The sequence below is a fragment of the Orbicella faveolata genome, unplaced genomic scaffold (assembly GCF_042242905.1).
Source record: "Orbicella faveolata isolate gen_17 unplaced genomic scaffold, um_ofav_v1 contig_12, whole genome shotgun sequence".
In the NCBI taxonomy this organism is placed as follows: Eukaryota; Metazoa; Cnidaria; class Anthozoa; order Scleractinia; family Merulinidae; genus Orbicella; species Orbicella faveolata.
The window spans coordinates 1,384,820-1,399,446 of record NW_028301539.1 but is presented as its reverse complement, the minus strand read 5'-3'; the positions used below and the strand labels follow the sequence as shown (position 1 = coordinate 1,399,446).

Genomic DNA, 14,627 nt, shown 5'->3' with positions numbered 1-14,627 from the left:
TGATTAATTGGTAACAGGACATCGTGTCGTCCAATTCAGCCTGTAATCATATTCGTGATTAACAAATCGGACTCCCGCTTCGCGGTCGGCCGATTTTGTTAATCACTCGCATGATTACAGACCGAATTGGATTCCACTCAGTCCTATTACCATTATTAATTTATCTTAATTGGTATTATTTGTTTCATTATTTTTAGCTCCATGGTGTAATGACAAGAGTGAATGTTCACGATACTCTAGACACCAGTGTAATGATGATTGGGTTCAACTGAATTGTCCGCGAAAATGCCAATTCTGCAGACGTGAGTAGCCATTACTGACCCAGACAAATTGTGTACGCCTTGCGTGCCTGTTCGGCTTGCTTGCCTGTCTTTCTTTGCGAGGAGACTGAGTTCTACCACAACAAACATGGCGGATAAAGCGCGCAAAAATTTTATGTTGCTCATCATGGCCTGAAGTGTCGGGAAATACAGGCAGAATTTAGCTCAGTGATGGCCCCTAGTGTCTTTAGGAAAGTAAACAACCCTGAAGAGAGAGAAAAAGTCAAATCGCTCGGGGTGCATCAGAGCCTGCGCTTATTTTGATCAACTGTGTTTCCGGTGTTTTTCAGCTGTTTGTAAAGATAATCCTGAATGCAGTCGATACTCGACAGAAAGCTGTGAAAATGAATGGATGAAAACAAACTGTAAGAAGAAGTGCGGATTCTGTGAAGGTTAGTGCACAGGGTGAATCTGATGACTGGTGTTGTGGAAGGCTTTATGACATTTTCATACTACTGCATACTGCAGACGATGTCAATAATGGCGCTCCGGTTAGCCTGAATATCACTCAGGTTGGCCTGAATAGCGCTCAGATGTATAGCCTGTTTTCGGTAAGCTCTAGGTAAATGGGGATGGGAATACGGTATCAATTAAAAAGTCCTGCAGTCTGCAGCCTGTAAATGTCATACACCGTGTGTGGACAAAGCTATGGAGTCCAACCGATTGAAGTCCTACAGTACCTATATCATTGGGAAAGAATCAATAGAGACAATAATCAGCTTGATTCAATAAGATTTGTGCTGTAGAATAATGTGGATTGCGCTCAAAGCTCAGGTTGTTCTTGTGAATTAACTAATACATACATACATACATACTTTATTGACTTTCCCTTTAGAGGCTTTTCAAAGACAATACAATAATAATTTAAAACTACTTAAAAACTCTAAGATTCATTAAGATTAATTAACTAGAATTAGGAATCTATAAAATCCTTAATAAGTTTACGTTTAAGATAAAACTTAAAAGCAGATACTTTCTCGAGAGTTGTCAGGAAACATTGGGGGACAAGCAACCATCCAAAAGACAGGGAATGAATGTGTACACTAAAACATTGCATGTCATTTAGACACAAAACGCACATTATAGTTGATTGCCAATTGTCCTGTTAGAATAAAATAGTAATGGTTGCAATGGTGGTGCTAGTGGTGGTGGTAGTGGGAGGACAAAGACATGGAGACAAATTAGACTAATGAGAGATTCTAATTAACTTTTAGGTGCATAGGCTCAGCAGCCAGCTAATGTTTGTTAAGTCAAATAAAATTTAAAGAAATGTGGCACTAATGTTAACATGCACTGGCAAGTCTTAACCAGGGATGAGGGGGAAGGGGTACTATGCAATGGGGGGGGGGGGGGGGGGGAGAGCTCTTATAGCACTTTGGTTACTTTGAAGAGCACTCTGGTTAGCCTGAATAATGGTCAGGTTGGCCTGTTAACCCCTACCCTTACCCACTGTTTAGACCTGCCGGTTAACACTGATGTAAATATAATTTATTAATGGCTAATTTATTAATGCTGTGTTTAATCAGTTGACTTACTAATAAAACTACTATGGTATCAATAAAAAATAATTTATAAGTGCTGTTGATTAACTTGAAACCTGCTTACTAACATCTGCGTTTCTAAGAAAAAACTAATGGATGGCTTAAATTCTAATAAACCTAAAATTATGTAAAAGTGTGAGGATTGTAGAATACAAAATGACGAGACATACAGGTGATAATTTAGCTGTATGGACTCACTGAATTGAGTTATTAATGAAAGAAATGATATCAACTTTTGTTTTTCATTCAATATCACCCATTGAATTTATTTCTTTCAATCGTTCTTTACTGGAGCTCAAAATTTTGCCCTCTTAAATAACGTCTTTCGATTTTAGGAGTAGCATCCCTTGGAAAAGATGAAACTGAAGGTGAGGTATTCTCCAACTGGGACTTATAGAAAAAAATCACAATAATAAATTTTAATTCAAAATCACCTCGCATTGTAGTGACGCAAACTTATATTTGGGAAAGTAAAGTTTAAATGTTAAATAAATACCACAAATTAAAATAAAATATTTAGTAAAATTAAAATAAATCCATTAAACCAAATTAAATAAAATTTAAAAGACCTGTAAATTAATTATAAATAAAACATGTCATTTATGTCAATCTAGCTGTTATGCCGTCCTTAACCATCCTTTGCAATTAACACTAACCACTAATATTTTGATGCTGCATCTATAAATAATACTTGATATTGCATAATCACATAATCATGCCATACACCAAGGCACATTCCTTTGTACTTACCCAAAAGCGATGTACAATCTTTCTTGCCAGGACCTTGTGCTGCAAAGGATCATGAAGATTGCAATACCTACCCAATGTACGCATGTCACAATGAATGGTTGATAAGGAACTGCAAAAGAAAGTGTGGCTTATGTCAAGGTAATTGCAGGTCTACTTTAGTTAGATCTTTTGCTATTTTGAAAGGAAGTTAATTCTCTTAATGATGGATTTTCTTAGGCCGGCAGATTAAGCTAATCCAGAGTCAACATGGTCTTTGAGTTTCAAAGAAATCTTATGTGAATAGTAAAGGACTTTGCAATGCATTTTTTTTTTAGCGCCAACCCAGGCCCCAATTAGTTTGGCTGCACCTACAGTCCCACCCTCCCATGGTAGGAAATTTCATTGTGTTGTTGTTTTTTACTTTTATTTGCATTTGCTTTGTTTACAGTTACTGTTGATTTACAGTTCCGTTGATGAACTGAAGGTCTCATCGAACAAAAAAGGGTATTATCAGAATCGGCTGAGGACTCTTAAAAACAAACAAATAAACAAACAAACAAATACACATGGAAAGACAAAAGCAAACATTTCATAATGTTAAAAGTCAGTTTCTTTCCTTGTGCAAGCTTAACGCAACTTTTTTTTTCCAGCGGTCTAGACATTGTGAACCTTGCCTAGAAACACCCAGCGTTTTTGCTTTGAAACTTCATAGACGAAGCTCATTTCTCCGTTCTTCTTGTTTAACCGAATGTGAAAACGTCTTGCTAAGAAACGCAGTTATTTATTGCTTTTGATTATTTATTTGTGGTAAATTTGAAGCTGTAAACCCCACAGACTTTTGTTTTCGACATCACCCTGTATTTTAATATTCTTTAATTTGTTCCATTGATAGCCAATGAAACGAAGGTTTTGCTACCGCTAGGAAGAGCAAGTAAGTTGTAATTGTGCGTCTTCATATGTATTAGATTTATTCACTTTGTTCAAATTCCAGTGTTTCATTTTCTGTTCAAATAAACTCGTTCTTTTCTTTGTAGTTGCGTAGGCAGCCTCCTCCTGCCTTTTCATGGGGCGGGGGGCAGGGGTGGAGGGGAGGGGGGTTCTTTGCTTACCATCAACTACGGAGAAGTGTAACGTCTCACTGATATTAAACGTACATGTAACAACTAGGACGTTGTACACACTGTCAAACTCAAATTCTTTTTGAAGTTCTTGCTTTATAACAACGAACTTGAATAACATGCAGAGGACTACTCGTTTTCTAACGAAACAAAAAAATATTTTCCTTGAAACGTTATTTTGTATGTGTTTGTTTGATTATTGTTTCGCATTTCTTTTTTAACTCCTTTCAGATTGTTACTATGACGGTATTTTACACGAGCACGGCGAACGCTGGTCTCCAGGCCCTTGCACGCCAGAATGCAAGTGTGATGATGGAAAAATCCGCTGTACATTGATCGAGTGTCCAGAACTGAGCTGCAGTAACCCCATAAAGAAGCGATGGAAGTGTTGTCCGGAATGCCCTGTAGAAGAAGGTAGAACAAATAGCGCTTATCGCGTATTGAACTACCTGCGGTACACTGTACCTGGTTCGGTGGGTCGGCAAAATCCCTGAAGGGTGACCTCGGTGATTTTCTCCGTAAATGTTACTAAGCAACGCCATGTTCCCATGGCGACAAACTGACGCAATAATATGGAGCGCGTGCTATTTCTTATTGGAAAATGAGATTCGAGAACTTTTGATTGGCACTTTCACTGAATGAGATGCCTTAGACTGGTATGTGATTACAACAGAAATAGTTTAAAGGAGCTATGTCACAGTTTCCCTAACTTGAAAAGTCGAGCCTAAATTTTTCAAGTTCGTCGTTTGTAATCCGTGTCAATCTTCTCCATCCTTAACCATCCTTGTTCCTTTGTCGTTTATTATTATTATTTTGGTGTTTTTCTATCTTAGTAAACTGCTATTATATTTCCAGGTTTCCTTCAACTTAAAGGTAATGTTGTACAAGGCCAAAATTACTCATAATGCCATGACTGAGCTCCTTTAACAATCCCTTGATCACTTGTTCATCGCAACAATCACTGTCTTACGTCCACAGGTCTGAATGCACGCTGCGTAGAAACCGAAGGCGGAACAAGCAAAGGCGCGTGTTGTGTTTTCCCGTTCATCTATCATGGGACTCAGTATTTTGAGTGCACTGACAAGGACATCAAGAAACCTTGGTGTGCTACAACATCTAACTATGACATTGACGGAATGTGGGGACACTGTCTTGGTAAGGAAATAAACAGGACTACCAGCCAGATGGATAATATTCTCTTCTTTGCGTGGGTTATGTAACTAACCTCCTTCAAAAATGCAGCTGCTAATTTTTGCGATCGCAGGCACTAGCTTTTCAATCACTTTTCTCAGTTTATAATCAGTCTCAAATCTCGTCTTCTAGGCGAAACTCGGGAAACTACAGAGGCGCCCAAGGCAACAAAATTCACATCGACTGAAGGTCAAGCGGCTACTACTGGAACCCAGGCCTCTTCCGAGTCCACTTCCGTCACCGAAGGTCATGTGACAAGTCACGCGACGCACGCGTACACCTCAGGGACTAGTGTAGCCACTGAGACTCCACTCTCAGACGAGTTTCAGCCTTCTTCCACAGTGGGAACCACGCCCATGCCTTCAACATTTGCGGGTAGGCTACAGGGTAGTGGCTTGTGCGGTTGGAAGTCTCCACACATTCTGGCTTAGCCTGCAATGATTTTAGTCAGTAGGAGCTCAGTGACGTGACCGTGTTTCGTATAACGTGAATAATGTGAACCATGTTGGGTTGCTTTAAACGTGTTTTATTGAGTAATTGAGAATGTAACATGTTTCACCGTTAATGCTGGTAAAGTGTAACAACAACGGCAATTTTTTTTAAGAGAGCATAAGTAAAGGGGAAACGAACTCTTTTCCGTTGGTATCTTATCGAACAGGAAGCGGAAAGTGTAACAGACTTAAAAATATAGGAAGTATATTGATAAATTTGATAAAGTCAACTAGTAAAATGCATATTTCTGAAGTAGAGACAACTTACGAAATGTAGAATAATATTGTAAAAGATCTTCTGTAACTAACAAAGCTAGAATATTGTTTAAGTAACCTCGTTGGAGTGGAAATCTGAAATATCAATCTTGAACGGTGTTTATTTTGCGGTCCATAGCTCCAGTCACAGGCGTGTACTCTGATTGGTCCCATTGGTCTTTATGCTCGGCCACCTGCGGAGGAGGGACACAGGAGAGAACACGAAAATGCACCTTCCCTAAAGACACCAAGGGTGGGGTGGACTGTTCCTCTCTGGGACCCTCGTTAGAGACTCGAGAATGCAACGCCCTGTTGTGCCCAGGTGAGCGATTAAAGATTTTGCGCGCTGCTGGTACATGCAGCTTTGAAACTGCAGGCATGTTTCTTTACCGGCTTTGGACTGAAAGAACGAGTTATTTATTATCATAAATTGTAACGCAACTTGTAAAATGATTTAACTCACAACTGAAGATGGTCGCTGAACGACCAAAACATGTCCCTCAAGGTCAAGTGTGTCGTCTTCTTTCTAAATATTATAGTTTGTCTTCTTTTATCCAGATTATAACCCTGTAATCAAGTTTTAACTTTTGACTTTTGGGATCTTTTTTTTTTTAAGAGCTTTCTCAGCACAAGGCTAAAATACGTTCAAAAATAATTCCGGAGAATTTTTCCCGCTAGTCCATTGCTTTGTGGAAACTCACGATGTTTTCTCCTTGTTTGGCGTTATCAAATTATTTTTTTTTCGTGACCTTCTAACCACAAAGAATATACAGTGTTCTCATTAAATAGTGTAGCTGCTTACGTTGGAGCAGTTTTAAAAATATTCTATTTTGTCCCACTAAATTTCATTTGTACGATTTTTGTTGTTGTTGTTGATGTGTTCCTAATCTCTCCTGTGGAATATTCCTCAAATGTGTTTGTATTTTATTGTTCGCAGAGGATGGTGGGTACTCGAAATGGAGTGATTGGTCAGCATGTGACGTGACGTGTGGAGGAGGAGTAATGCAGAGATACCGGACTTGTGATAGTCCTGTCCCGTCCAACGGTGGCCGAGACTGTACTACAAAAGGCCTGGGTCCTACCATGGAGTCTAAAGCCTGTAGTCTTGTAGCTTGTCCACGTAAGTTAATAGGTTCTATGTGTTGTTTCCATGACATTACTTGCTGTGAAGATTAAAACTCTTCGTTTCAACCGTAGCCACAGTGATAGTATTAACGGATGGAAAGACAACAACAACAACCAACCATTTTATTTTTCCAGATTTACAAAAAGAAAAAAAATAACAGCATACTGTAAAAACAATAAACTTAATTAGACAAAAAAGAAAAAAAAACTACTCAGAATAGTAAGAAAAGTAAAGAAGCTGAGTAGATAGAAAAATAATTAATATGCTTTACCTTGGTGACAACATTCATAATCAAAGAGAAGGAAAAAAACACACAAAAAAGATACGTGTACAAACAAACAGTTAAGTGAATGATAAAAACAACAACAAAAAAAAGAAAATGAAAAGTAATCTAACCGTACCAGTTAATGATAAGACCAAATTTGTATGTAGTTTTGTTTTGGACGAAAAAAAAAAAAAAAAGAAATAGGTTCGATAATAATACTAAGCCAGCACTAAGGAAACGCCCACACAAGGAGCATTTAATCAGATTACTGTAACAGGATTGTTTTCTTTTTCTTACATCAAGGATTTTCTATTTCTTTGCTAGATAATGGTGGATATACTGACTGGACCGGATGGTCACAGTGTGACAAGACATGCGGTGACGGCAAGAAATACCGAACACGCCACTGTACCAATCCCCCGCCGGCTCACGGTGGGCATGATTGCTCGTGGTTTGGGGACGACAGAGAAGTGTCTAACTGTAATGATGGACCGTGCGAAGGTGAGAAATGTCTTCTACGCAACAACAACTCAATCCCCTTCGTTCCTGAATGGTGTAACACAGGTCGTCCACTAGTGCTTGCCACCTGACCCTATTTTGAGCAGTGCGCTTCACTTTCTTCCAGTGAGCTGTCTGTCCTTACATTCCACTGCCCGATCTTCACACATGCTTTTGGCGACAGCAATTTCATCGGCGGTTTAAGCGTCATTCTTTACTTGGCACGATGCTCCAATCGGGCGTTGACATCCTGTACCTTTGCTTCCCTACAGTAGGGCGCAGTGGCAATACCAGTATTTGAATTTTCTTCTAGTCTTAGAAAAATTGAATTTTAGACCATTTCAGAAATTCGTTTAAGACCAGTTCGAATTTTGTAGACCGACTTCATTAAAACTGAGCGATCAAGCCTCTTTCATTAAACATCGGTACTTATTCAACTGTTTATTGTTTGTTTCTCTCAGTTGACGGAGGCTATACGGCTTTTACCGACTGGTCAGCATGCAGCAGGAGTTGCGGCCCAGGAGTGACATCTAGGCACAGAACTTGCTCCAATCCCCCACCCACTGCGGGCGGCAAAGATTGCACGAACCTGGGACCGGCATTTGAGCAGCGCTCGTGTCTATTGGCGGAATGTCCAGGTTTGTAGAGACTACATCAGCACGACTGTGCTGAAAACTCGCATGGAGCTTTGACTTGAAAGTTGGCAAGCTAGTTCTGCATTTTTCTCGAATGTTTGTCAGCTCGGCAATCGTGAAAATAGCAGTACTGTCAAGTACTATTTTACGTCTGATTACCTAAAAACGAACAGCTATAAAACTTTTTATTGGAGGTTTACAATTTTACATTTCTCGCATAGAAATCGTGTACATTTTTGAGGTCATGCCGCAGTTCTTTGCTAGTTCTGTAAAATCTAGCAAACTCTGTACTTTGCTGCGCAAAATACGCATCCAATCTTGAACTGATGGCGTTTTTATTTAACTGTTCTGTTCTATCACTTGATTAGCAACCGGGAACTGGACCAACTGGAGTGACTGGAACCAGTGCACACGGACGTGTGGCTCTGGTATCCAGTTTAGAAAGCGAGTCTGTATTCACCCCAAAGGAGAGCTTTTCTGCTTAGGAGAGAAAGTACAATCCCGACTGTGTAACAGCCATCACTGCCCAGGTAACAATCTTGTCTCATTTTTACTGAAATTGTTGAGATTACTTTTTTGTTATACAAAGGTAAGATGTTTGCATTGGAAGGTATGTTATTTATTTCTGTAGGAATTGGGGCGAATTTTCGCGCTTTTTAAAAGTAGACTGTACACTCACGCACGCTTTTCGGGATTTCAAGTTTGGGTGTACTGTAAAAGGACAAATGCTCTCCTAAAATGAAAGTGATTAGATAATTATCAATGGAAGAAAAACGAAGGGTAAAATATGGCGACATTAAAATGGTTGTACTGACCAAATCTTTTAATTTTGACTCACATAAACTTATACATTGTGTTCTTGCTAACAACAATTTCGTTTTATATGCACTGTACTGTGACGGTTTCGTTCATTGAAGCAATTCTGTTGTGTTCTGTTCACAGTCAATGGTAACTATACGAACTGGTCAGTTTGGACTTCATGTTCGACCACTTGTGGTGTCGGGGTCAGAACTCGCAACAGAACATGCTCCAACCCAATGCCCCAGTTCAAAGGAAAATCATGCGAAGAACAGGGCTTGGGTCTACCAAATGAAGCTGAACATTGCTACATGCGACAGTGTGGAGGCAAGTGGAATCTAGACCTAGATTCGTCTTGGCGATTGCCGAATCTTTCTTTTTAATCGTATTTTTTAGTCTTATTTATTACACTGAGGAATAATCGCCTTTTTGTTGTATTCTGTTTAGAGAATTCATTGTTTATTATTTACTGTTTTATTGTTATTTTCCACAGTAAATGGTAACTACACGGAATGGACTGATTGGTCGACATGCTCGCATTCTTGTGGACCTGGGTTCATGCTTCGAAGTCGAACTTGTACCAATCCCCCTCCGTCCAACGGTGGATTTGACTGCACAAGACTGGGACGACCTGTACAGAGCACTCAGTGTTACCTTGTGGACTGTCCAGGTAAAGAGAGAGCACTAGAACGGATTATACAGTTTCTTATTATCTTAGTGCTCTTTATACCTTTTACTGTGTTTTCTGCTTTTTCAAGACTGTCATCCTTGTTGTTACAGCATCGCCCCACTTCACGAAGAATTTTACCGCTGGCCTTGCTTTACCTTTTCCTCTTCCTAAAACTAAACGCTAACTAACATTGCTTTTCTGTAGTTGATGGGAATTACACAACATGGTCGAACTGGACCGCTTGTTCAGCGACCTGTGGCGAGGGAACCACAACAAGGACCCGCTCCTGCACCAACCCTCCGCCGCTCCATGGTGGCAAAGACTGCACTGAAATAGGCTCCAATATTGAGATTCAGCCCTGCAAGAATCAGGATTGCTTGGGTAAATTACAATTGTGAACGTTGTTTTATAGTGTAAACATACGTTTGTTGTATCGTGTAAGAATTATCAACCTTGTCTCCAAAAACATGACTGGTTCGCGGTTTTCGTCTAAACAGTAGGGAAGTAACATTATGTAACTATTTATACTGCGTCATGCTAGTGTAATCGCTCCTGGAGTACTCTTGAGTGATCCCATAATTTTGTGACGAATAATTTCTTGATAAATTCCCTTCATCACGATATTTTTTTTATATATTGAGCGTGTAAGAACGTGCAAGACAAATATAAAAACGTGGCGGAAAATTATCTAAATTCATTGGTAAAAAAAGTTTCGTCAAGTGCCTATCTTCCAAGGATTGAAAAAGCTAGCAGTTTTAGTGGCTTTGCCTAGATCTTTCATTTAACGTTCACTTGTTTTGATAACTGTCCGTCATTTGTTTATTGTGTAAACTAATTTCTTATTTCCGATGTTTTAGTAAATGGAGACTACAGTGAATGGTCCAGCTGGAGTATTTGCAGCAAGACTTGTGGGCGCGGTTACAAGAAGCGAATCAGAGCTTGCAACAATCCGCTTCCTTCTAATGGCGGGAAAGATTGTTACGAGCAAGGACTGGGACCCAGTGAGGAACGCACTCATTGCTTTGAGCGATCTTGTCCACGTAAGTAAGCTCTTTGCTGTTATGGCGACGTATGTCGATTATCCAGTTTCTGACGGGTTTATTTTTTGATGTTATAGTGGACGGAAGCTACAATGATTGGTCAGCTTGGACCACATGTTCAATGTCGTGTGGCGGCGGCGTGAAATTCAGACACAGAAACTGCACCAATCCAGCACCTATGCACGGGGGCCGAGACTGTTCTCTGATTGGCCCAGCTACCGAGAGTGACAGCTGTCATAGCGAACCGTGTCCAGGTAGGCGAATCAGTGACGTCACGGATTCTTCGCATCGCATGTTATTTGTATTCGTGTCAGTGACGTTCTTGTAATCTTGATGTTTATACTTTATTTTTCTGTAGTTAACGGCATGTACGGTACATGGAGTCTGTGGAGCGAATGTGATCGAACCTGTGGGGGCGGTGCTCGAGTCAGGTCTCGCTCGTGTACCAACCCCCCTGCGCAGTTTGGTGGCTCCGATTGTTCTTCACTTGGACCTGACAAGGAGACAGAATTGTGTAACTTAAACAGCTGTCCTGGTAAGAAGTTTGTCTAGCGCTGAACTATTAAACTTACCGTAGTTTACTGAATGATTACTTTCTTTCTATAGTTAACGGAAACTTCAGTGAGTGGACTTTGTGGACACCATGCTCAGTGACCTGTGGCCAGGGAATCATGACCAGAAAGAGGTTCTGTACCAATCCCCCTCCGACAGTTGGTGGAAAAGACTGTTCAGAATTAGGACCTGATCATGAGAAAACCAGCTGTCAGCTCGTCGACTGCAGAGGTAAATACTTTACATACATAGACTGATTGCACAAAGGACGGCAAATTGCAATAAAAATACATTAGAAAACTTAGCCTCGTGCTTAAGTTGACAGACAGAGGATTTCTCTCATCAGTGCGCGGTTAAGGTCCCGTCTACGTACACTACGCCAGAGGAATTTGAGAGGAATTTTAAATGCAAAATGATTCTTTATTGTTGCGCTTCCAGATTCCTCCGGCGTAGTGTGGACGGGCCTAGGGCCTTCTAACGTAATGTTTTTCAAATGCTGTGCCATTTTGATTTATGAAATCATTCCATTGCCGGATGTATTCGTGTTCCCAGGCTAGCTTAACTTACCACGTCACGTGCTCTCGCATGTGTCCTCAATGTAATCTCATTAACTGTTATGTTTGTGATCTGCAGCTAACTGTACATGTGGCACGTGGACTAAGTGGTCTGATTGTTCTCACTCATGCGGAGGCGGCCTGCAGCACCGCGAGAGAGACTGTGTACCACCCAAATACCAGAGAGACATGTCATGCGAGAACGATAAGAAAGAAAGCAGGCTCTGCCGATCAGAACCATGTCCGAGTAAGTCAAAACCTTTAAATGGTCAAAACCTTTAATTATTTCCTTTACCTTGTAGCCGAGCAGCTCTTTAGAGACTAATTCTCCGATCAGTCATTTGATTCACTCATCTGTTTATTGACTGATGAAAAATTAAACTCCTCTATCATCAGTTGACGGCAAATTCAGTGACTGGACTCCATGGTCACCGTGTTCAGTCACGTGTGGAATTGGAATGAAGAACAGAACACGCTCGTGCATGTCACCTGAACCACAGTTTGGCGGGAAATCTTGCACGGAGCAGGCACTGGGACCAAGTATGGAGGCGACTCAGTGCTATCTGACGCCGTGTCCAGGTACGTGACAACCACGCCAAACACAACGGCAGTCATCATAAAAGCACTGACGAAATGCAAAAGCAACGCTATCGATACCGATTAAAACAGGGGTAGTTTGCTCTTCGGAAATCTTGGGAGTTTGATTTTGGAAGATATTTTGTGATTTCAACTTCGAACAAGACCAGTTCTCAGTCTGCTATCTTGAAGATTTAAATTGATCTTTCATTCTCACCACGTGCTCGAATTGTAACAGTCTCAAATGCATCTCCTCGGCAACAGACAAGTGGCCAGCCGTCCACCCGTGGGATATTTAACAACTTGAGCATCACTTAACCAAATGGCTTTCTTCATTCGCTTTTCTACCTAGCTTAGCGGTGAAAGATTCATCGGAAGCTAAGATTTCTTACTGATGCCGTTGGCGTTTTATCATATTATCATCAATTGCTAACTAATACTTTCACGTCATAGTGAATGGTGGTTACACTGAGTGGAATGGATGGACGCCATGTTCGGTCACGTGTGGTAGAGGCATCAAAAAGAGGCAGAGGTTCTGCACCAATCCCGAGCCGGCCTATGGCGGTGTCGCCTGTGGACACTTGGGATCTGGGGAGGAAGTTGTGCAGTGCTATGACGTGAACTGTCCTGGTGAGTACTTAGTTGATTGACAGCTATTAGCCAGTTTATTGATAGGTGTCAAATTGTTAAGTGGCAGAGCAGTCAATTGTCAAGCGTCACTACAAATTGATATCTCAACCACATTGTCTTTGTTTTTGTAGTCGATGGTAAGTACAGCCCGTGGTCTCAGTGGTCAGCGTGCTCCAAATCCTGTGGCTACGGGATTCAGACAAGAAAACGTACCTGCACAAACCCAGAACCACAACATGGCGGCCGTGACTGTACTGACCTGGGAGATCCAGAGCACATTCGACCGTGCCAAGTTATACAGTGCCCCAGTAAGTGCTTGTTACAGTTTCTAAAAAACTGACGCGAGTGTAAACCTAGCATGCATAGCGAGTTCTCTTACTTTTAAGTTTAACTGGACCAGAAATGTTAGGTTTGTTCATGCAGTAAACGAGGACTAGCCATACAAGCTGCTCAGTATAAAACTGATTAGAAGCCAGACTTAGATATATGACGGTAGACTCAGTAGAAAAATGCTTCACATGCGCAAGAAAGTTAGAAAAGGAGAGTACTGTGGAAAATCTTAATCGTAGCTTTGAGAGGTTAAAAATACACTGACCAAGATCATAGGAATCCCACCAAATAGTTTTTAGCCTAAATATTGATGTGATTGTTTTGAAAAACAAACGAGGAGTGCTTCTGTTCTTTGCCTGTAAGCGATGACAATTGCGTGTTGTTTTAAATTGTTTTCACTACCCTTCCTAGTTCACGGAAACTACTCTGTGTGGTCCAACTGGGGCACGTGTTCAACGTCCTGTGGGCCTGGGGTCAAAAAGCGTACCCGTACATGCACCAACCCTGAACCAGAATACGGCGGGCTCACATGTAGAGAGAGGGACCTGGGACCTAACATGGAGCCTGCGAACTGCAATCTTGGAACTTGCCCAGGTGAGTGTTTGTTTCGTTTTTACAATAAAATGGTCATCTAATTATTCAAAAGCCTTTCTTGGCAATACGTGAGTAACGAGGATTGACATTGTTCTTCTCTTACCAGTGAATGGGGTTTGGGGCCCATGGTCTATGTGGTCAGCCTGTACGACCAGTTGCGGCCCAGGGACTAGGGAGAGGAAACGATCGTGCAATAGTCCTGCTCCTCAATTTGGCGGCAAGCCTTGCAGTGGCTCCGAGAGACAAGTTGGAGACTGCAGTTACAGGCCGTGTCCAGGTAAAGAATATCGCAGTTTCGAAAGTGCTCTTGTGCTTGTTAATCCAGACTAATCCAGAAAGCTTTGCTAATGAAGTTCGATCAAGTAGAGAGTGGAATTTTTTTAAAATGAAAATGAAATGTATACTTAAGCCAATCGTGACGTAACTCGGCACGCCTTGTTTCCTCCCGCTTGTTATCTGCGACCGATTTCGATTTTCCCCGCGGTTTACTATTCCCACGCTTGCCACCATCTGTTGTTGAGTTTTCTTCCGCGTTTATCACGGATTATAGGTTTTCCCGCCCTTTCCGCTGGGCTGGAATACGCTATTAATATCAGTTCAGTTCAGCTTACTTCGCTAGCTTTCGAATTAACGACTTCTGGTGTTGTTTAGCTGGTCTTAAGTTTTATCGAAAATCGTTATTTTACCTCGCTCCTATTTTGTGCTCTCTCCCTC

The 14,627-nt window shown here is 41.1% G+C and overlaps 1 protein-coding gene across 2 annotated transcripts in view; it reads left to right on the top strand.

Annotated features, from left to right (window-relative positions):
• LOC110067408 (uncharacterized) overlaps window positions 1–14,627 on the top strand; it is a 46,213-nt gene that overhangs the window by 8,383 nt on the left and 23,203 nt on the right. The window contains exons 8-34 of one of the 2 annotated variants that reach the window (XM_089281819.1): window positions 198–302; window positions 611–712; window positions 2,197–2,229; window positions 2,642–2,749; window positions 2,926–2,979; window positions 3,483–3,521; window positions 3,940–4,122; window positions 4,687–4,863; window positions 5,032–5,274; window positions 5,785–5,967; window positions 6,583–6,765; window positions 7,361–7,537; window positions 7,996–8,172; window positions 8,538–8,699; window positions 9,112–9,294; window positions 9,461–9,637; window positions 9,842–10,018; window positions 10,495–10,677; window positions 10,755–10,931; window positions 11,036–11,212; window positions 11,284–11,460; window positions 11,863–12,030; window positions 12,180–12,362; window positions 12,813–12,989; window positions 13,121–13,297; window positions 13,731–13,913; window positions 14,020–14,190. In XM_089281819.1, coding sequence (XP_089137945.1) covers window positions 198–302; window positions 611–712; window positions 2,197–2,229; window positions 2,642–2,749; window positions 2,926–2,979; window positions 3,483–3,521; window positions 3,940–4,122; window positions 4,687–4,863; window positions 5,032–5,274; window positions 5,785–5,967; window positions 6,583–6,765; window positions 7,361–7,537; window positions 7,996–8,172; window positions 8,538–8,699; window positions 9,112–9,294; window positions 9,461–9,637; window positions 9,842–10,018; window positions 10,495–10,677; window positions 10,755–10,931; window positions 11,036–11,212; window positions 11,284–11,460; window positions 11,863–12,030; window positions 12,180–12,362; window positions 12,813–12,989; window positions 13,121–13,297; window positions 13,731–13,913; window positions 14,020–14,190 — 4,236 coding nt within the window. The remainder of the gene's footprint in view (window positions 1–197; window positions 303–610; window positions 713–2,196; window positions 2,230–2,641; window positions 2,750–2,925; window positions 2,980–3,482; window positions 3,522–3,939; window positions 4,123–4,686; window positions 4,864–5,031; window positions 5,275–5,784; window positions 5,968–6,582; window positions 6,766–7,360; window positions 7,538–7,995; window positions 8,173–8,537; window positions 8,700–9,111; window positions 9,295–9,460; window positions 9,638–9,841; window positions 10,019–10,494; window positions 10,678–10,754; window positions 10,932–11,035; window positions 11,213–11,283; window positions 11,461–11,862; window positions 12,031–12,179; window positions 12,363–12,812; window positions 12,990–13,120; window positions 13,298–13,730; window positions 13,914–14,019; window positions 14,191–14,627) is intronic. The other variant, XM_089281823.1, reaches the window with a different exon arrangement.